At 37.6% G+C, this 22,878-nt stretch overlaps 1 protein-coding gene across 2 annotated transcripts in view; it reads left to right on the top strand.

The window, feature by feature from the left end:
• TASP1 (taspase 1) overlaps positions 1–22,878 on the top strand; it is an 89,538-nt gene that overhangs the window by 40,193 nt on the left and 26,467 nt on the right. For both annotated transcript variants that reach the window (XM_050893804.1, XM_050893803.1), the window contains 3 exons: positions 1,172–1,291; positions 2,213–2,291; positions 20,420–20,530. In XM_050893804.1, coding sequence (XP_050749761.1) covers positions 1,172–1,291; positions 2,213–2,291; positions 20,420–20,530 — 310 coding nt within the window. The remainder of the gene's footprint in view (positions 1–1,171; positions 1,292–2,212; positions 2,292–20,419; positions 20,531–22,878) is intronic.

Below are 22,878 nucleotides of genomic sequence, written 5' to 3'. Positions count from 1 at the left end.
CTCCCTCTGGATCCTAGTCCAGAAAAGATGCATTTATATGAATAACTTAATATCTTTTGGGATTATTTGCTTGGGTAAGTTTATGTAGGATTTTTTTAATGCAGGTAAGTTTTTATACAGGAAAGACTACTCAGCTGAAGGCCTGAGGGCTTGTGCAACAGCAGCATTCATCTTTGGAGTATGGGATGGATGATGTATCAGTTTTGTTTATTCATTTTATTTTATGTACGCTGCATGCTGTGTCCCATCAAAAGTGTGTGATTGGGCATGAAGTCAGAGTGCCTTGGCCTGGGTTCTGCAGAGAAGGGAATCTAGGGCAAGCCTAGGCAGAGAGGGGAAAACTGCTCGTTCTCTTAGAGCGACTGAACGTGGTGTATTAAGAAAGGGGAGAAGGACGGAAAGATCCAAGGTAAGACAGCTGAAGTGTTTGTGAGACAGTAGGCAGAGAGCTTGCATCAGGAATGAATGCTGAAAGACCCCTCCTCTTAGAGGAGCAGATCTGCCTCAGAAGCAATGGAAGTAAGGACGCTTTTCTAGTGACCAGAGAGAGCAAACGGTAATTTGTTTCGACCAGGAAGCCACTAAAGATTGCTGAACTGAGAATAAGTCTGGGAGAAAGAATCTGTCCTGGGGGAGATTTTTTCTCAAGGCTTCTATTTATTGTCTCTCTCACAATATTGGAATTTTCTCTTTACATGGTAAGCTGCTTCTTGTGGATTTTTTTTTTATTTTTTTTTTTTAATCATACATAGCTTTAAAGATCAGAGTCTGAAAATGCCATCTCAAAGCTTCTGGGAAAGGCCTTTTGATTTGGCATCTTTGGAATGAGTTGCTGAATCATTTCTTAGTGGACAAGTGGCCACCACTAAGAAAACAGCATTTTTGGCACTTTTGTGAGTAAAGGCAGATAATCTAAGCATTGGATGAGTTCTGAGATGTTTATTACCTTCTTGTTTCCAGAGAAGTTTTCCTCAGGTCCTGCCTGAGGCAAGAGAGCATTTTGGGAAGATTTATGGCAGCACAATTGGTACAATATGCATGAATAGCAAATCTGTTTTGTTGATCGGCCTGTCACTTGGTTTTGTGCACGCTAGTTTGCACACTGTTAAGAAGTATAATGTGACTTCAATATACTATTTTTAGTAGTTGTTTCTGTTTGTGTGTCCTGCAGGAGAATGACTCAGGAACATTGGATACAGTTGGTGCAGTTGTTGTTGACCAAGAAGGAAACGTTGCTGCTGCTGTCTCCAGTGGAGGTTTAGCACTAAAGCATCCTGGAAGAGTTGGTCAGGTGATTATACCTTTTCAGTTGGGAATGATTGTTCAGCAATTGTGACAGTAAGCAAGAGCTGTGATAGCAAACTGATGTTCTCCCTTCCTTCACATTAAACTCTGAAGGCATTATCACTACCTTGGAATGCGTTTTGTTTTTAGTGTCCTCCATCAGTGTTATAAAACATAGATAGGTAAGAAGTTGTTCTGTAGTTAGTTACGTTTTGCCAGGCTATTAATAAGTTAATTTCTTGGGCTTAAATACCTCCTTAATACCACAAATAGTCTCTTAAATGCTTAGAGTGTTTTTAAATAAGATTTTCATCAATATTTAGGGAGGCTGTCCTAACTAATCTTGTGAATTGGTAGAAGTGACAAAGGTATTAAAAGAACACATCAGGTATAGGCATTCCTTATTGTTATTAGGTGAGGGAATTTTGAGGTGCATCAGAAATGTCATACTCTGTTGCTGTACAGCTGTATTTTTGGTTGACTTTTGCCACTGTCCTAAAAGCAGTTCTCTTTTGAAATGTATTTAAGATTTTCTTTTGGAATTGCAGAGTGAAAGGGACTTTATATAAATAGGGAACAGCTGGAATTATTTTGTCTTTTGATATCTGTACCCTCATTTTCTGTAAAGTTAGATTAGAATACCGTACAGCTATGATAATCACTCACTTCTGCAGAATAGTAAAAGAAGGTGTAGCAAAATGGATTGGAATTGCAATTTTGACTGTTAGGATTTTCTTATTTATCTTTTGTATTAATACTTGGATCTTTCTTGGGTTTCTTTTTTTTGTTGATTTGGGTTTTTTTAGTATTGTGGTTTTGGTTTTGTTGTTTGGTTTTTTTGTTGTTTGTTTTTTTTTTTTTTAAGGGAAGGGAACAGACTAAAAACCTTGTATACTTAAATTTATGAAAGATGCACTTCTTTCCTTAGGCAGCTCTTTATGGTTGTGGCTGCTGGGCTGAAAATACAGGAGCTCATACCCCTTACTCCACTGCTGTGAGTACTTCAGGTATTTGCTACTTTTATAAATATTTCAAAAAGTTGCTATCTTTCTCTGGAATTAGTTTACAAATTCCAAATAAAGTATTTGTATGAGTGATGAATTAAGATATTAACATGATTTCCAGACTACATTCTACATGTGTATCCTTTTTTTACATATAAATACATATATATCTATAATATATATGTCAGTATTGTCTTGAAATCTGTGAATTAGTCTCCATTGGTTGCTTACATTGGTCATTTTACTTAAAAAAACAAATTAACAACCATGTGAACTTTTATCCTGTTCAGAAGATTTTGTATTGCACTAAAAGGATGTGCTCTATTTGTTAGGTGTTAAGGGACTTGTCCTGCTGTAAAGAAGTGCCGTTATAAGCATAATATTTTGTTAAACACAGAATGCTTCTGTGACTGGAAGCCTTCTGTAAGGGACTAAGATAATTAGAGAGTCCTTTAACATAAGAGGGTCCCTTCAGTACAAAAATGCTACAAAATTGTGTTTTTCCCTCCAAAAATATTTTAAGTACTATTTTAAGTGAATTTGTTCTTCATCTCTCTTTTCCTCTCAAAAGGAAGGGGAGAAGGCAGAACCAAATGACTAGAGTAAGTGTCTTGGAAAACATTTATTCAGAAATTGTGAAAGTAACGTAAGAATTAGGGTAGCTTCCCTTCCATTTGGAAGTCTCAGGATCCTAGACACACAAACGTATTTTGTTCATATGATGCCTGTCAGCCAGCTGTCACACAGAGCTGTTCAATCAGTTGGCGTGCTGAGCACCAGAGTTACCAATTGTAAAACCAAGTTTGTCAACGGATCTACTAAATGTAACAGGATTGAAGAAATAGTAAAACTTAGAAAAAAGAAAAAAAAAAATATCCAAACAACCAGAAGATAACTAAGAAAGTCACTCGTACTGCAATGTAAGATTTGAGAATGCAAGACAGGATGTTTTTAACTAGTCAGGAACAGACAGTGAAAAGATAATTGTCTTGTTATACAATACCAGGTGAATCTTACAGAACACAAAAGCTTTAAGGTGAATTTATGCGGGAGTTACTTCTACTTTGCAACTCCCACATAAAAGCAGTTGAAAGGACTGCATTCCATCTCTTTTTTTTTTTTTCTTTTCTTTTCTTTGCTTCCCTCCCCCTAGTTGTATGAACAGTCTCAAATAGAAAACCTACTTGTAACACTTTTTCAAAAATGCTTATGGCAGGATGCAAAATTTATGATTTGGGCTACTGCTTAATGGTCAGGGTTATTAGTGTTCAGTATAGGGAGAGACGAAAAAAAATCTGCAGAGTTCAGATTTAGGTAATGTAAACTATATCCCAAGAGTACTGCAGAGTTAGAGTCCTGGTACAGAAATAGTGGGGGGGAGCAAGGTAACAGGGTGTAGAACTACAATTTGACAGAGGCTGAAGAGCATCAGAAATACCCTGTGTTGCTTTTGAAGTCCTATACCTTTCTCATTTCCCCTATATTTGTCTGTCTCGCACTGTTGAAAATTTGTGTAGATGTTCACCCTTAAGTTCAATGTTAGTAATAGCAAGTGTCCTTTTTAGTACTTATGCAAAGGGAAGTTCTACTGAATGCAGAAGTGTCGGAAGATCTTCCTACTCAAGGAATACCATACTGATTTTAGTTTAATAAATGCTTACCTATGTAAGCAAATGTATTTAAGTATTGCACTATTGGGGACCATAATAATTAGCAAGTGTAAGTCCAATATTAGAGATTGTTTGTGGGAAAGCTGAGAAGGACACCTTTAATTTTTTTAAAACTGTTCTTTACAAAGTCAGCTGGATTTGAAGTCTATGCAAGTACCGGCAAGCATCCTGATACACTTAAAGGAGATGTCTGGGTTTAATGATGGCCTTAAATAGAAGCCTCCTTTCCTTTTGCTGGTATCAATTTTATATAGTGGTAAATACTTTAATGTTATACTATTTATAACTATCTCACACACACACACACACATATATGTATGTTCCTTTGGTTCAAATCTTCTAGCTTCCATGACATTACATTAATACCAATCCCAGTTGATTGAAATAGACTGCTGGCGGTCTGTGAAGCATGGCCATCTGTTTATACAGTGATTTGAAATTCAGACTAGTGGTGTTTAATTAAACTCTTGTTTCTGGTTTTCCTTTAAAGTGTGTGTGTGTGTGAGAGAGAGGGAGATAGAAATGTTTACAGGAAGTGAGAACTCTTCTGTAATCAATACCATTCTTTCCATTTTCAGAAGCTCATAATGTTTTATTTTATAATGTAATTTACGTTTAGTGCCGTTTTAAAATATATTGATGCCTGACTCTTGTTTAAAATATGAGCATCCAACAATATGAACCATGAAGTTAATTATGGGGTAGAGGGATGGAAAAATTAAATTATTGGAAATGTTGAAAGAATGAAACTTACAACTTGGCTGGATCACAACAGGAGATGGGAATGGGAGCATAAACATCTGCAAATATTCAAAAGGTGAAATTGCTAAGGCTAAGCAAGAAAATACTATGTTAACATACATCGTTGTTGGATGAAATATTTAGAAAGCAAAGGTACTGCTTAAACTCTAGAAGATGCCTTGATTTGGAAAGCTCTAAGATTGACAGTGCTTCCTATAAAGGAGATAAGTGTTGTCACTTGGTGTACCTAAAATCAGACTAGACTGCATTTGTAGTAGTGATTATACCCGCTCCTTGCAGGTTTCTAAATTGGTTTTGTGTGGACATATATTTAAAAAAACCAGCAACAAATGAAACTTGCATGTTATGTATAAATAAAACCTGTGTGTGCATGCACATTCATTTCATGTTTCATTTTACATACAGACATGTACACTTGTATGTAAAAGCATTTAAAATATGTACATAAAATAACTGAAATTTACAATCAGTTTAGATTTCTGTGGTTTTCACAATGTAACATTTTATTGTTTTAATGTCACATGTCTCTTCATTTTAATATGTCTTTAAGTGGTAAATTTGGCAGAAACCTATCCTAACATTTTCTACAGGGCATTTTTTTTCTGTTGTAGGGGGGCAGAAAAAAAAAAAGGAAGAAAATTAGGCTTTGGTTGCTATGTGTATTGAGTACTGTATGTGTAGACTTTTAATATTTATTGTTAAATGACTTCACAGAATAGCCGATTCATCAAATCACGTTTGGAATTTAAAAAAAAATCTGGAACGAAGAGAAGAGTTTAACTATGATTCCCTTAAAGCTTTATCAAAAGTATGCTCAAAATTATTAAGTATAAATATATGTTAAACCAAATAATTTTAGCTTAAGGATTCTTTGGGAAATAGAAGGTTTCACATTTGTGCTGGTTTAGACTTTTTACCTTTTTTAGTGATAGCTGTGGATAGAAATTCAAGCCTTGAGAGTTTGTTATATCAGACTCTATATTCAGTCTCGAATAAGGATGTTCTTTGGCATTAGTTTCCTACAAGCAATTTTTAAGGGCCAGATTTTGTAAACTATTTTAATTCCATACTTAGGAAATTGCTCATGTCTTTGGGTTTTGGAAGCTATGATCAGCGGGAGATTGAATGGGTTGGGGAAAACCTCTGGTGTGGGGAAATGAGAGTTTGGAATAGTAATTCAAAGTATACAGAATACAAACTCTTGCACGTTGAAGTCTATGCGGAATTGGCAGGAACTTAAGAATGGACACATTGGGTCAAACCAGAGCTCCAGATAGTTTGGTGTCCTGTTTCAGATAGGGGGTGTTTGCAGGTCTCCAAGGAAAAGTCTGGGACTGGGAAAAGCACCTCCGCTGTGTTATCCAAGCTTCTAGCAATTTGTGATATTGGGACTTTATAAGCTGGAGATATCTTTATTTTTAATAGGTCAGGATGACTTTCTCAAGACTTCTTATTTCTTTTTGTACTTAGACCAGTTATTGAAATTTTGCTGGGAATGTTTTTCGTATTCTGTGATGGTTTACCTTTGTAGAAGCTTTATTGAAAAAAGAAAAGTGTTAGTTTAAATGCCACAGTTAGTAACACAGTAGGTTTTATTATTGAATTTTTATTAGTTTTGTTCTAAAATCCTTCTATTGAACCTTCAATTTGAGACACATCTTTCAATACCTTCTTCATAAAAAAAAAAAAAGGCATCGCCATAAAAGTACTCCATTAAACGTACTTCCAAATTCATGTAGCTTTCTTTCAACGGTCATGTACTATTTGAAGACATGCTTTTACATCTTGATCTTCTGTTGGCCCTGTGGATGCTGGCAGGCTTCCTGCTTTTGCGTGTTCAGGGAGGATTTGGTATTAGTTCTTATGCCTTTAGCAAGTTGTTTCTCAAATATTTTTGGCCATTTTTATCGTGATTTTATATTGAATGTGCCAAAGGTGGTGGTTCTGAACTTGTTTGGGCATGACTTCATGCCCAAACTTTTTGGACGGTATTTTCTTACCTCTAACAGTCTCTTGGCCTTGTTTAGCCACACTGTCTTTGGTTTTATTTTTTTTGGCTTTTCAAAAGTTACTTCATGGTTTATAAAATACAGGATATTGTAAAACTCGTATTTTATGGCTGTAGTTTAACAGGGGGTGGGACAACTGAAATCAAAAGATGAAGACTTTCTAAAGACAGGATGGGGGAGATGACGGAATTTAGGAAGGACTGTGAATATAAAGGGCCTTAAATTCAAGGTTTATTCTGTAACTCTCAGTCTAAAATTCAGTCTCTGTGTAAACAATTAAAATCTTTCTGATTTTTTTGTATCAATTTCTGGAGACATTTCAACATATCAACTCTGAGTTATATTAAAATGAATATTTAAAAAAAAAGAAGATTGTGGGACTTTATTGGCAACTGAAGGATAAACATTACAGGAATTCTGTAAGTATCTCAAAACCGGTATTAAAATTCAAGAAATTCAGAGAATGTTGCAGCTGCAGGCATAGCTAAGATACTTGGGCAACCTTAACTGTGACATGTAAGAACATAATGCAACTACCATTCCATGCAAGAATGATGGTGGAGACTGAGCGAAAGCTTGTTAAATGAAATGAGCATTATCGGTGGCCTTTATTTAGTATAAATGTAAGTAACAGCTAAACTGGTTTTTGGATCGACATAGTAGAAGCCAAATCTTTGGTCTTTAAAAGCTCATGTGTGCACGCATTTGCGCACACACGCACACACAGACACAAACAAAACATCCTCCCCTTTAAGCACCCCCACCACCTCCCCAAAAAAAAAGAGGCCAAAACCACACTTGTAAGGCCACTTGGAACTCTTTAGTGAATGTTTTTTGTTGGTGTGTGAATGTAAACACAGGAAGATGGGTATTATTTGGAGGGAAAACATTTGTGAACAAAACCCGACCACAGGAGAAACAATAGTCCGGTTTTTGGCTGTATTTTAAGAAAACATTTCCTATTTTTTCCTGAACGTAATAAGAATCAAAGACCTTGTGTATATTCTTGTCGTTCAAAATAATATCAAATGTGACACTGAATCTCCTCCCCAGTTGGAATATCCATGATGATTGTGAGTATTCGTCTACTAACTGTGCCAAAAGTAATACTACTGGGGTAAGAGACAGGCTGTGTTTTTCCTGGGAGATGAGTTGAAAAGTAATAATTCTCTTTGGATATATAAAATATAAAGATCTTAAATATAAAATATAAAGATAAATATAAAATTTACAGCAACAGCTAACGCAGGAGGCTTTAAAAATGCAACTATAAGTGGAATTTTTGAGTGGAAATATGTGCTTTGTGTATGTGTATCCGCCATTGAAGCCAGCAAACCTTTTAATATTGCATTTCTGAAGATAGACAGAAGGTCTTGCATTATAAAAAAATGCAGAAACTCTGTAACACAAAGCTGCAAAGTCTCCAGCTTTTACTAGCATGCATTTCAGGAGAATATTTGATATAAGGAAGGTGCAGTGATGTGATGTCCTAGGGAAAATTTAAATGGGACCTAAGTATGGTTTATAATCCTAAAGAAAGAGGAGTAGAATCTTTAAATATTTTGAATTCTTTAAAAAAATTAAGCATATTACCAAATATAATTGGACTTCAGGACTGAGCCCAAAGTTGTGTTTTGTTGAGAAAGTAGCAGGGATGTCAGATTTCTGGACCCAAACTGAAGTGTAGGTGAGGATTCAGTCTGGGAGAAGTCTTTCAATGATGTCTTGCTCTTCTCCCTTGTCCAGAGTCTCTTCCTGACTGAATGAAAATCAAATACAGATAACAGCAATGTTTTAGGAATGCATACAGAGACTGTACGTGTTCTCTGTAAATAAGCAGAATGTGCCTGACTCCCTTACCAATTTCTCACGCTGATGAATTCACCAAGATCCTAAAGGACTGACTGTTAAGGTCTCTGGTCAAAAGCAATGGCCTCTGTTCTCATAAAGGCATTTTAGGGATTACATCAAAATATTTTAAAAGCTGTGTTGCATATACATACATATGTATGTATTGTATGAGATTGAACAAGGCTAAGTGCCGGGTCCTGCACTTGGGTCACAACAACCCCATGCAACGCTACAGGCTTGGGGAAGAGTGGCTGGAAAGCTGCCTGGCGGAAAAGGACCTGGGGGTGTTGGTCGACAGCCAGCTGAATGTGAGCCAGCAGTGTGCCCAGGTAGCCAAGAAGGCCAACAGCATCCTGGCTTGTATCAGAATTAGTGTGGCCGGCAGGACTAGGGAGGTGATCGTCCCCCTGTACTCGTCACTGGTGAGGCCGCATCTTGAATTCTGTGTTCAGTTTTGGGCCTCTCACTACAAGAAAGACGTCTAGGCTCCAGAGGTGCTGGAGTGTGTCCAAAGAAGGGCAACGAAGCTGGTGAAGGGTCTAGAGAACAGGTCTTATGAGGAGTGGCTGAGGGAACTGGGGTTGTTTAGCCTGGAGAAAAGGAGGCTGAGGGGAGACCTTACTGCTCTCTACAACTACCTGAAAGGAGGTTGTAGCAAGGTGGGTGTTGGTCTCTTTTTCCCAAGTAGCAAGCGATAGGACAAGAGGAAATGGCCTCAAGTTGCACCAGGGGAGGTTTAGATTGGATATTAGGAAAAATTTCTTCACCGAAAGGGTTGTCAAGCCCTGGAACAGGCTGCCCAGGGAAGTGGTTGAGTCACCATCCCTGGAGGTATTTAAAAGATGTGTAGATGTGGTGCTTAGGAACATGGCTTAGTGGTGGACTTGGCAGTGTTAGGTTGATGGTTGGACTTGATCTTAAAGGTCTTTTCCAACCTAAGTAATTCTATGATTCTATGAGTCTATGATATATATGATGCATCATTCCATGAAGTGAAAAATAGCACATTTTGTATTGTGAAAAATCACGGAATTGTTTAGCTTGGAAGGAACCTATTGTGGTTTAACCACAGCCAGCAACTAAGCATCACACAGCCGCTCACTCACTCGCCCCCCCGGTGGGCTGGGGAAGAGAATCAGATGACTAAAAGTGAGAAAACTCATGGGTTGAGATAAAGACAGTTTAATAGGTAAAGCAAAAGCTGTGCACGCAAGCGAAGGAAAACAAGGAATTCATTCACCACTTCCCATTGGCAGGAAGATGTTCAGCCATGTCCAGGACAGCAGGGCTCCATCACACGTAATGGTTACTTGGGAAGACAAAACGCCGTAACTCCGAACGTCCCCCCCTTCCTTCTTCTTCCCCCAGCTTCATATGCTGAGCATGACATCATATGGTATGGAATATCCCTTTGGTCAGTTGGGGTCAGCTGTCCCGGCTGTGTCCCCTCCCAACTTTTTGTGCACCCCCGGCCTACTTGCTGTCAGGGCGGTGTGAGAAGCAGAAGAGGCCTTGATGCTGTGTAAGCACTGCTCAGCAATAGCTAAAACATCACTGAATTATCAACACTGTTTCCAGCACAAATCCAAAACATAGCCCCATACCAGCTACTATGGAGAAAATTAACTGTATCCCAGCTAAAACCAGTACAGAACCTCTGGAGATCATCTAGTCCAGTCCCCTGCTCAAGGGAGGGTTCTCTTGTTTTCGAAATCCTTATCAATAAGGAAATAAGTGTATTCATTCTTCTTCCCCCTGCCTTTTCCTGCTCAAGCTTTTACTTTTTGTTCACATTTGTTCTCCTTTCCAGTCCATTGTGTGCCTCATGGATGCTTTTGCTGGCAAAATGGAACAGGTAATCTGGAATAGGAGATGACACCTATAGAGAAATGGCTTTGCTTTTTAAATTGGTTGTTGAGCTATGCCCTCATCCAGCATTTCCCTCTTTCCTTATGGAAGCCACTGAACCCTAGATTCTTACTTGAAAACTCATTTTTGACAGGAACCACAGTGATGTGCACATCTGTGGAGTAAATATTTTTCAAGGAAGCTTTAATGCCAATAAATTGACTTGTGATATAGGACTTTGGCTTTGTGATTCCCATGTGTTGAGGGCAGTAGTGGCTGTGCTGGGATCCAGTGACTACCTGTCCTGGTTTTGGCTGGGATAGAGTTAATTTTCTTCTTAGTAGCTGGTACAGTGCTGTGGTTTGGATTTAGTGTGAGAATAATGTTGATAACACGCTGATGTTTTAGTTGTTGCTAAGTAGCGCTTATCCTAAGTTAAGGGTTTTTCAGTTTCCCATGCTCTGCCAGCAAGCAGGTGTGCAAGAAGCTGGGAGGGAGCAGAGCCAGGACAGCTGACCCGAACTGGCCAAAGGGATATTCCATACCATAGAATGTCATGCCCAGTATATAAACGGGGGAGTTGGCTGGGAGGGGCGGATTGCTGCTGGGGCATTGGTCAGCGGGTGGTGAGCAATTGCATTGTGCATCGCTTGTCTTTTCTTGGGTATTATTTCTCCCTTTTTTTTTTTTTGTTATATTCCTTTTCATTACCATTCTTATATTATTATTATTATTATTTAGTAGTATATTTTATTTTAGTTATTAAACTGTTCTTAACTCAACCCATGAGGTTTGGGTTTGGTGGTTTTTTTTTTTCCCTCCTCTCCATCCCACTGGGAGGGCGGAGGGGAAAGCAGCTGCGTGGTGCTTAGTTGCTGGCTGGGGTTAAACCGTGACACTGCCGATACCTGGGCAGGTGCCGTTTGTCTGTGTGGCCTGCGTCCTTCTGAGTCTATGCTCCAAAGGTCCAGAGGAATTTCACATGCGAATCTTGTATCCTGTATAGGTTGTTTGAGCTACACTGTGTGAGAGAGATACTATGATACAGTTAATCTCTTTGTAGAAATATGTATTATCTCTCAAAATCAGTCTGGTCCTGTAAGATTTGGGGAATAATAGGTAATTTAATGCATCACAGATGAACCAGCTGCATATGGAGAAGAGTTATGTCATTGTTACAGTGAACCAGAGGGTAGAGGAAGAAAGAGGTCTATCTCCAGACCCATCAGTATTTACCTCTGAAGTGAATGCTTCTGTCGAGTTCAGCTTTTGTGTCCAGATGCCGTTTGGAGGCTTCAGTGCTGTAGCATGTGGTGTCTGAACTAACTCACTACCACCGCAAGGCTGTGTGAAGAGAGGGGAAGGAACAGGCAGAGATGATTTGTGGGAATGGTAGCGTTAAGAAGCAGTCAATTAAACACAGTACCACAGTGTTCAAAGCTGAGGGTTTTGTCCACAAAATAATCAGAATGGTTGTTTGCGTTGCCATCGGAAGGGTTGTTTTGAAGCAGAACTGGATGGGTGCAACAATCAAAGAGTGCTTATTGCCTCTTGAAATTTTAATTGGACTTCATGTAATAATATATTGTAAGCATCAAGTTGCATGGGCTTTTTAGAAGTGGTAGTCTCCTGCAGAAGGCCCACTACTCACAGAGCAATGTGTTCGTAACGTGGGGCAGCAGCCAGCCGTGCAGCACCATCTCCTTCTCTGAACACTGTTGGTCCTGGTCCTGTTTGCCATGCCTTGCCCAGATGGCTTGAAGTAGGTGCAAGGATACAAAGTGAAATGGAGACGGCGGCCAACTGAACTCTTTTTATGTCTTAAACATTTTTCTGTGATTGGGAGAAAGTGGTTGTATACATTTAGTTAGCTAACAGATAAGCTACTGTTTATATGACAAAAGTGATGTAGTTTGGAAGGTGTAATATTTTTACAAAGAGATCAATAGCAACAAAGCTTCTGATGAAGGCCTAGGCAAAAAAGAGTTTGCTTTTTCCTTTTCAGTTTAACTGAAATTAATCTTTCAAAATATATTAAATGTAAAGAAGAATGTAAAACGCACATCCTCTGTAAGGGAACTATGTTTCTTCTTCATTCTGACCTCTCTTGGAGGTATATCTGAAATTCTTCATGTTCATAATAGTTGAAACAAATAGCTTCTTTTAATAGTTAAAGTTATCTGGCATTTCCCACTATTTAGAAGTGAAGAATTCATACATTTGGCATATTTTAACTCTTTAGCCTTTTTTTTCCCATATCTGTAAAATTGTAGAAAAGCTGGATGAGTTGTTCTTCAGAGTGATTTTAGTTTATTTTGCCCATATTAAAAACTTAAAGACATAGCAAGTGTTTTCCACCTTTCCTTAGAGGAGATACTTTAGACACAGTTTGTCTGGATGTTGAATTTGTCTTTTCTTATCTTTGAAACCTACCCAAGTTTACTGAAGTTACAGCCTTTTGGAAAATTTCCATTAGCATATTCTTAGTAGGTGTTCGTTAGTTTGCAAGTTAAATCATCTAAGAATTTTCTGTCTGCAAGAAGAATGTGCTCCATTTTGATCCCTCTAGGATCAATGCTTTAGGAATTGGACAGGACTTTGTTTGCAGGTGTTCTTCCTGGCAGCAGGTCAGTAAGTTAAAAATTTCCCCTGCTAGTATGAAGGCAAGATGCAGCAGCTGATAGAAGTACAAAAAGCTGAAAGTTATGCAACTGTAATTTAGTACTGTAGTGCACTATGCTAGACTGTAGCATTTTATGTCTTTTCAGAATTAGACTGTAAATTTTTATTTTAATATGTAACTAACTGTATCAGTATCTTACCAGCCAAATGTTTTTATTGTATTGTATTTTGTTTTTTAAAATCATTGGCTTGCAAGTTTTTAGTCAGCTCTTCCTTACAGATGCTGGTAATGACAACCAGAGCTTACTAAAATACAGGTTTCACTGTGTTTCCATTAGGCATAACTAGAAGCTATTCAGGAAATAAAGCAGAAATAGTAGTTTTTTAACTTGCTAGCTGACACTTCTAGGCACTGAAAATAACAACATCAAAGTTGAAACAACAGCACCAGGTTCAGACTCTGCTGTACGGTATAGATAATAAAATACAGATAACCTGTAACTTCTATCTTTAGCTTCTCAAAAGAGAAGAGTCACACTTTGGCAGTGGAATAAAATAGATTAATTTTTCCTTTCTTGAATGAATGCGAGTAATGCAAGTTTCCATTTTGTACTCCTTTAAAACAAGTTCCAACACTTCGTGTTGAGGTACTGTATGTTTCAATAGCTAGACAGGCTTCGGCAGCTTGTCAAAGCTCCATAAGCTCTCTGCTTATGGCTTGCAGAAAGCAAGCTAGATTTTCATTTCTCCTTCCATTCAACAGGAGTCTCTTTCATGTCTGAAAATTGAAAACGCGTGTTTTTCAGTGTGGTGCATGGATGTGTGTGTGCCCTCTGGCACACCTGTTTCTCATTTCCTGACTTGAAAGCATCTCCCATCAAAAGAAGCAGAAAAACAATTTCTTTCTGACACGCTGCTCGGAGGCCCTCGCTTTGCAGAAGGCCTTCCTTTTCGTTTGCCATCTTGGTTCCATTGGTAGAACATTATAAGATGCAGAGCACGCATTGTATGGGGTGTTCAGCTTATACTGTGCTGGGTTCTTTCGCCTCTTGTTGTGGTTATTTCAAGCATTGGAAATCTACTTGAGAAGTCACTATGCTGAGGAAAAAACAGTAATTTAATCCTTTGTTTCTTGCATGAAGCTCAAATTAAGGACCAAAGTCTATAGCAAGTTAAGGTTTGTATAACCTGTGAATTAAGTAGAGTATTAGTTACTGTTTGGTACAGAAGGTTAGCTTAAAATTTAAATATTATAGCTCAGATTTCTTATCTCTTCTTCTAAACAGTATGCAGTGTAAAATAGTATCCAATATAGTAGCTGAAAATTAAAGATGTTAACAATCTTAAAAAAAAAAAAAAAAACAAAACAAAAAACAAACCACAAAAAACCCCTAGTAACTTGGTTGTTGTGAAAGCTGTGCAGAGGCTAACTAGCAAATTACTACAGAATGGAGCTATCAACTATTAAAGATCACTTAGGACGGAAAAATACAAAAGATTAAGCTCTAGCTTAAACGTTACTGGCTTGTCTGTTTTCTCAGTTCAGCAACTGACACTTTCACAAACAGCATCTGGATTGTCTCTGTAGCTACCGTGCTGCAGTACGTACCTATCTGGTGTATGCTATTGAATTACATTGGTTTCGTTTAGTGACAAGCTAAACAGAACAAAACGTTCAAAAAGACTTAGAGCTTAAAAACCATAATATGCATACAGCTAAACAGTACTTGAAATGCAAAGAGCGGGCCTGGCTCTACAGCATAAAGGCTAGCGGTTCATATGCTCATAAAACTTGCCTTTGCTAAGCTTTGTTCGTTACTAATATGATCAGGTATGTGCAGAAAACACTAAAGAATGTGAATCAGGGTATGTACTTCTATGTCACTTTATGGACTATAACAAAAAAGTTCTTAAATCTTTAAATGGATCAGTAAGGTGTACAGTTCACATTTATGCCTGCTAAGGTATGCAACCCTGATACATTTCTTGTCTTGTGCATATGTTGACATTCAGGTACCAAAGAGTTGCTTTCTAGAGTATCTGCCTGCTACTGGAATTATGAATGACAGTGGGAAAATTATTGCCATTTGTCAGCATAGTAACAGGTTTCCGTAATCGGTTCCTGTCTCATTCCTCTGCAAAAAGGCGTGTATCTCACTTGTTGTACAGCACTGTACAACATTACAGGTACTTCTGGTTTGCCTGATCTGATTCACTAATCAGCAATATCTGGTGCATGGAGCGTGGAGTGCAGGAACGACCATCTTGCTGTGCTCGAAGCTCAAAAAAATGCCTGTTGGGGGCTTTGTGTTTTTCTGTGCTGTTTTTGGCTGAAATAGTAACTTGAGAGGACTACTGATACATACATAACTGTTAAGTTATAATAGGGTAACAGAAGAAAAAGAGACTATGAAAAAAAAAAAAGAGGTTGTAGATTCCCAGATTGTTCTTGTGGGGATCTTGTAGGAATCAATGAGGAGTGTCTGAATAGGAAAAGTGGTATTAGTCTCAGAAATTACACATGTAAATACCCACAGAAGAGGGAAGTCATATTTCACTGTTGGTCAGCTTTGCACTTTGAAAGAAACACTGCATTAGAAGCTGTACTGTGGCGTGATCCGAGAAGATATGTGTCTCTGAAAATCAGTTCTGATGCTTTCTGTAAGATCATCAGGGGCTTTCTGTACGATCTCCAAGTGGTTTTCAGGCAGGGTTAGAAGCTTCTGGTTGAAGACAGGTTTTCGGTGGGGGGGGGGGGAGTTTTGTTTGTTTGTTTGGGGATTTTTGTTGGGTTTGGGGTTTTTTTGTTTGGTGGTGTTGGTTTTTTTTTTTTTTTTTTAGATTGTGGTTCCAAGCGTGTTGGTTTGAGTGCAAAATAAATGTGTTATGACTGTCCGCCTTACCCTTCTTTGCTTCCCTTGTCATAGGAGCCTGTTGCTGCCATATACCTCTGGAGCCTGTAGGAATCTGTTGTGGTTTTTTTTAAACTTCTTTCCCCTTAACTTAGGAGGCTAGAAACTTGCATCAAAATATCTGTCTTTGCGTGTATGTATGTATTTATTTATCAAAATAGACTATACATTTTCTGTAAAAACATTGCTCACTTTGCCAGTAGTGATCCTAGAGGAGGGCAACTAATTGTACTTATCTCTGGAAACATGGACAACAGTAGTTCCAACAGTAGTATTTTTGTCAGTGGAGGGGTTATGAGTAGGCAACATGGTGTTTGCACAATATTGGTGTGTTAGGAAAATAGTTTGTTTGCTATATGAAACAGTTATTTCAGTGAGAAGCACTAATTTAACCCAGTAAATTTTTCCAGATAGTCATCTCCATTTGAGTCACTCTTGTGTGAAGGCTTATGGAAGCTTTGGTCTGTCATTGCAAAGTGCTTGTCTCTGAGATATAATGAGCTTCAGGTTACTGAAGCAGTCATCATCTTAACTGGGAAAGGATAATAAAATGATTTAAACTCTGCTTACAGGAAAGTTACTAAAACAAGTGCATTTGAGACTTTAATGTAGAATTGAAAAATTCTTATTAGGAGTCCCTGTTGGTTTTGTTTCGGTATTATTCAGCGACAAGCCACAAAGTATAACAACACATACAGTTAAACGTAGTATAATATGAGATAGTTAAGCAAATGAACCAGATTTACATTTTCATCAGCCTATGTGCATGATTTGGAAATGCGTTAAAATAATTTTGACTATAGTTGCTGTCTTGAGTCATGTTAATAAAACTTTTTTGGAAGTTGGCTAATGCTGCTGGTTAGATTACAAGTCAATGGAACTATAAATTTGAACCCACAACTTTATATTGTAAGTTATAAATTAGGTTGCGATTACTGTAATTCTGTATACATTTATTTTGTGTCTAGCCCTAGTATTATCTACAGTGTTTTCCCAGTTTGAGACTGCAGAGACATATAGGTCTGCTAAACCTGCAAGACAGTTCACACTCTAGTATTTGGTTCTAACTTGAGATAATACAAAGGGCAATTCTATTGGAATAATTAGGGTAATACTTTTTCTCAGTCTTTATCTGGTCAAAGTATGTGAAACACTGCTTAGGTTTTTTTCTTGTTCAAAAATAGATGTTCCTACATCAAAAACTGCAGTAACAAATTTTTCTTTTCAAAAAGAGGGGATTGTTTTCCTTAGTTATCTGTCCCTGCAGATTGCTGGCATCTGATGTGTTGAAAGATTTTTACATACACTGCCAGCAGCAGTCTGTAAGTTTACTGCCTTATAGGTTGACATAAATATGACAAAAGAAATGACTTTGTCTGTGGGGATGTAGAGATGTGTGATGTGTTAGTAAAATTGCAAGGCTGCTTTCCTTGTGGTTGATCCTGGATCACATCAGTGGGCTGCAGCTGTTCTTAACCCGTATTACGTTTTCTCTCTCTCTATTTTTTTTTTTTTTGTAGCAGAGTTGATGTTATGGGAACTCTTCAATAAAATCATTCTCTTAGGGGAAAATAACATTATACATCATGCTAAAAAATGGCTATTGTCCTTTTGATGCCAATTTAGGAATTACTTAAAAATCGTGAAGTAGTAACATCTGGTTTTATTACTGGATCCACAGGAGATGCATAAGTTCACTGTGATTTTTGTGTCTCATTTGCTTGATTTGCATGCTAAGTCCCATGCTTCTTACCTCACATAGCTTATAAATGTTGTATTTAAAGGTGTTAACAGGTTCTTTTCAAGAAAAAAACAACTTGCTAAGTTTTTGCTGGAGCATATGCTTATTTAGTTTTATTCTTTACAGCAAAACTTCATAATGATTAAATTTTCTTAGTTTAAGAAAAGTGATAGCCATCATGTGATCTATCGGTAAAATGCATCTTGCAGTTTTTGCATATTCTTTGTACATTACTTTATCTTGAATAAATATTAGATAACTCTCAACTCTATTGTGGACAAAAGCTTTTGAGCATGAACGTAATGAGGCAATGAACAGACAGATTCTCCTGTAAGCAGCTGTTGAGGACACTGTATTGTGTGAGCCTCTTGAAGATAATATCCGAACCGGGACACTTTTCTCAGTAACTCGAGAGCTTGACAGTCTCAATGAAAACACTTTTTTCTTGTGCTCTCAAGAACCGCCTCCCTTTGCTGTGTAATTGTCGTAGTATTTCAGCTCTTTCATTTTCCTCTAAATTTATAACTGTTTTTTACTCAATCTGTTTGCTATACAAGGAATTTCTTGTCTTTCTCTTGTGCCAATTATATGTAGATTCAATGCCAAAGTACCCTACTTGAAACAATTCAGTTTAACTGAATTGTATTAATCAGGAGACACTGCCCATTAGAAGGACTACGTAACTGAAGACTAAGGTGTAATTTTTATGATTGAAGATACCAAGATTTTAGAGCGTGTGTACACAATTTTTCTGCAGTCCGGTCCCTGGGCTTATTCTCTGACATCTAATGCGTATATAATGCTCCATAGGGTTTTTTGGTTGTTTTTTTAATCTTGGAAATGAGGGGTGAAGGGTCTTTTTTTTTTTTTTTTTTTTCCTTCTGTGTTAGCAGTTTTTGAAGAACGGTGTTGGTAAACTCAGTTTGCCTTTAAGGGGAAGGATGTAATTGTGTGACAAGTAACCAGAAAGAGAGATTCTTGGAGTAGGTTGCCGTGTTCAATAGGGCTTAAAAGTGATGGTAAGAACAAGAAGCCAGTCTGTGAGTAGCTCCAAGACACAGCGCTAGACTTGCCGATGTGTGTTCATGCAATGTTGTGCCCAAACCAGTCAGTGCTCCAAACTCAGCATATTGGGAAGCAGAGCAATGAGACGCTCAGCAGGCTGCACTAGAGCCAGTTTGGGTTGAGTTTATTTATTAGTTCTTTCTTTGTGCCAGATCTAGGCTGGCTTCAGCCAGAGTTGCTCAGTTTTGTCTGTTCTGGGCTTGTTAGTGCTTCCAGTAAAGTGAGTGTTATCCGTGGAGACTGAGCTGCCTTTGTCTGAAGCCAGCTTAGGTCTGATGTCTTACCAGCTCCGGCTCTCTGCCATGTGAAAGCAGCTAGATTGTTTCCAGCCATAAATTGTCTCTGGAAGCTGTGTAGGTGTATTTATGTAGTTCTGCACCTGAGCTAATAAGTCCAATTGGATTATAGCAGATTTTTTTTATGAAGCCAGCACAGTGCTTGCATCTTGTCATGGTTAATGAGAAATTTGCTAGAAATACATGTAGATAATTGGGAATTGACTATATTTGACTTCTGTCTCTATATATTCTGGTGTCTAATGCAGTTTTAGGCCCTGATACACTCTGAAGTTACAAATCTGATCAAACTGTAATCACCTAAATTTAGATAATTTGAAATCATTGTCGTATTACAGGTGTAAATTAATTAGTTGTGTTTTTCCTTTTTTCCTAACTGGATAACACATTTCAGCTTAACTGGCGCTTGCTTAGACCTCTTCTAGCTGCTTCATCTGCTTCCTTGCCATCGAGGAAAAATGTCAACAAATGGGAGGCATAGGAGTATAATGACTTTTGTATATATGCAGAAGGTATCACCAGTGTGTTTCCCTGTCCAAGAAAACGTTGATCCAATAAACATGCACTGTACCATTTGGCCGCAGCTGTATGTCCCAAAGCACAGTACGGGAATGGAAAAGAGCATGGGAGAAAAACAGCAGGTGTGGAAGCATTCTATAGACTTAAGAGTAGCACTAGTGACCTGTTTGTCATCAGCAGGTTTCAGGGGATAGTTACAGAAAGCACTGTGGCAATAACTGGTTGTTTGCTGGAGCTTTTTAGTTTCTTAAAGACAAACCTTTAAAAATTACAGGAATTTTTATTAGGAGTCCAATGAGCAGCCACCCTGTCAAAAAAGCGTTGGTAAATTCACGTATTTCTTCGTTGACAAAAGGCTAAATCAGATGGACTAAATAGGAGATTACATCATGCAGAGGAGTTCCTGTGGCATTCACTAAAGATGTTGGTTTGAAGAGAGTTGCATCCAAGCATCATTCTTGTGAGAATGATGAGTAAGTGGATTCTTTGAGAGAGAATTGTAGGATCTGGATAAAGATGACAAGTCAGAGACAGTTTTGCTGTTTCTTCTCACTATTTCTGTTTCTTCTTTCTGTACTTAACCTTTTTTGGTTTTGACTTTGTGCAGTAGAAATTTCAGGAAAATTGTGAGAAAAACTGCTGACCGTTGAATTTTCATGTGACTGTCACTCTCTTTAAAAAATAAAAATACAAAAAAAATGGCAGAAACCTGTAATATGCCTTTTTTTTTTTTTTTTTTTTTTTTAAAATTTGGCTGTGAGGATGTAAAATAATGACAGAGTTTCTTCATAGTGATATCTATATTTTGACTATTCCCAATCTTAATATTTCTTTAGGTTGTGGAGAGCACCTTGTCCGAACCATACTGGCCAGAGAATGTTCATGTGCTTTGCAAACAGAAGATGCACACCAAGCTCTCCTAGAGACTATGCAAAACAAGTTTATTGGTAAGTATATAGTGCTAATTACCTAAGCATTGCGTAACATTGTTTAAAATGCAATTAACCCTATTAAATGAAATGAAGATACTTACTTTTGTGATTTCTGTTGAAGCCTTATGTTGCAGTTGGCTTCAAATTTAGTGTTGTGTTACATCTGAAAGATGTTAAATCAAACTACAGAAGAATATTTTAGGAAATCTAAAGGAAAACCCTTGGAAATATCTCAATTGTTATGTGAGTCATAGAATACCCGGAGAGGTTTGAAGAAAGAATTTCCTGCCTGAATCACTGGCTGTGGTGTACAATTGCATATTTTAGAAGTGGTGGTTTAGGAGCCAACCTTGGTTTAGGTTAGATTGGATGTTTCATCCTGTTAACCCTTTTGAATATAATAGATCTCAAAACCACTGCATGTTCTGATTAAAAGCTCTGGACAGACAGATTCTGGTTTGCTATTTACATGATGAAATAAATTTCTTGAAAAAGTGAAGTAGACTTCATTCACGACTATTGTCAGGTAAAAACAATTTTTTTCCTTGATTTGAGGGGATTACACATGGCTACTTATACATGTTTAATTTCTTGTGAATATAGATCTTGTTTTCTTTCTTCAAGTCATAACCAAAATATGAATGTGGAGTTTTGAAATATCTATATAAGCTTGAACTTTTGAAGATAGCATAGATTCCAGTGAGGCTTCTGGCATATATGTTGACTTGCACCGTCTTTATAGCCCTTAAAATTTTTGAAGCTTTAGAATCCACAGACAATTTTGACCTTCAGAGTTTCTTGTGGACAACATAACGCTTCTTGTACGCTGTGTTGCCAAAGTTCATTTTTATGGTATTTTAATTAGAACTGAAAGAGGGACATACGCATACCTTTTTGGGACCTGGGAACAATTGCCCTTGGTCTTGGCAAGCAATGCGTTGCAATTTTTTTATTTCTGTTTATAATGTTGAATCCATATTAAACTCTGCTTCTGACAACATTACATTTGACTGTTTGAGGGGAAGTCACGTTCGTGTTGGAAGGCTGCACTTGATAATCTACTGCTGTATTGCAGTCATTTCTAGGTGCTGTAAGAATGCAGGACAAAGTAATCCCAGTATGTTCCCCAAAGAGATTATAATCCAAGCAACATAAATGTAACTTTTTGTATTTAATCACTTATTCTAGTGCACAGTGGCACAAAATGAGGGATTGATTTACCCAAGAGAAGCCTTTAGGAAGGCTGCTTGTGATAGCTTCGCTCATTTGTAACACTACTCTGAAGGTGGTGTATGGAAGTGGCCTAACTTCAGGGAAGTCGGATCTTGTGTCCATACTCTCAAAATTTATTATGCTGTTTGTGGTAGGAGTACTAAAAGCAAGCACAAATTGTACACATAGTTATGCAATTTCATGTTAGTGCATGCACACGCATAAAATAGAAAGCTACTGCCAAAGTGATTCATAGAAACTGGCTGATAAAAGACCAAAAAATTCAGCAACTTTTTAGTTGAGGTACCTGCTTTAAGTTGCTTTGAGTTTTCTGGGTTTTCTTTTTGGTTACTGTTAGCAAAAATGCAATTCTTCTCTTGCTGTTTAGTCCAAATGTATTTTGCCACTAGTTTGCATAGTAGGTGTTTTTATATTAAATGTTAACTAGCTAGTATGTGATATGTACATTGTATTCTTTACTGAAAATGTGAAAATGTTTGCATTGGACTTAAGAACATATTGAATGTCGCTGAAGTTTTTGTTATACCTGAAACTATCAATTGCAGAGAAAGAGGAACTGCACAGACGGAGATACCAGGCTAACAGTGTGATGTCATATTGCCTTGGGAAAACAGACTAAACCCAACAAAACAAGGGACAGTGAAAAGAATTAAGCGACAGTATCAAATTAATGCTTTTCATGATAGGAAATTTGAAAAAAAAGTGTTTTATAATTCCTTTTTAAAGTTTCATGTTTTAATTAGGGATAGGTCTGTCTTGTGTTTTCAGAAACTTAGCACTGCAAGTTTTTGTTGCCTGACAGCAGGTATGTGTATTATCTTCTCAGTTGTACGTTGGGACAGTGCTGACATGGGAAGAAAAAAAAAAAAGATACAGCCACCTTTTTTTTTTTTTTTCTTTTTTTTTTTTTTTTTGTGTAGGTGAAGTGCTTGGATTCTGTGTTTTGATTAGAAAGCATGAAATCTAGTTTGCCCTCAGCTGTCCTGAGGGCAATGAAGACTGATTGAGGAAAACCTCAAAATCTTGCTGTTTACATGTGACATAGTACTAAGTTTGTAGCCAGTGGTGTAATTTTGGGGGATCTTGGCAATTCTGAAGATGGAATGCAAATTTATGTCTTGCTAATATAG

Source organism: Gymnogyps californianus, chromosome 3, assembly GCF_018139145.2.
Source record: "Gymnogyps californianus isolate 813 chromosome 3, ASM1813914v2, whole genome shotgun sequence".
NCBI classification, from domain to species: Eukaryota; Metazoa; Chordata; class Aves; order Accipitriformes; family Cathartidae; genus Gymnogyps; species Gymnogyps californianus.
The sequence above is the reverse complement of the archived record's forward strand: the minus strand, read 5'-3'. Positions and strand labels throughout refer to the sequence as shown.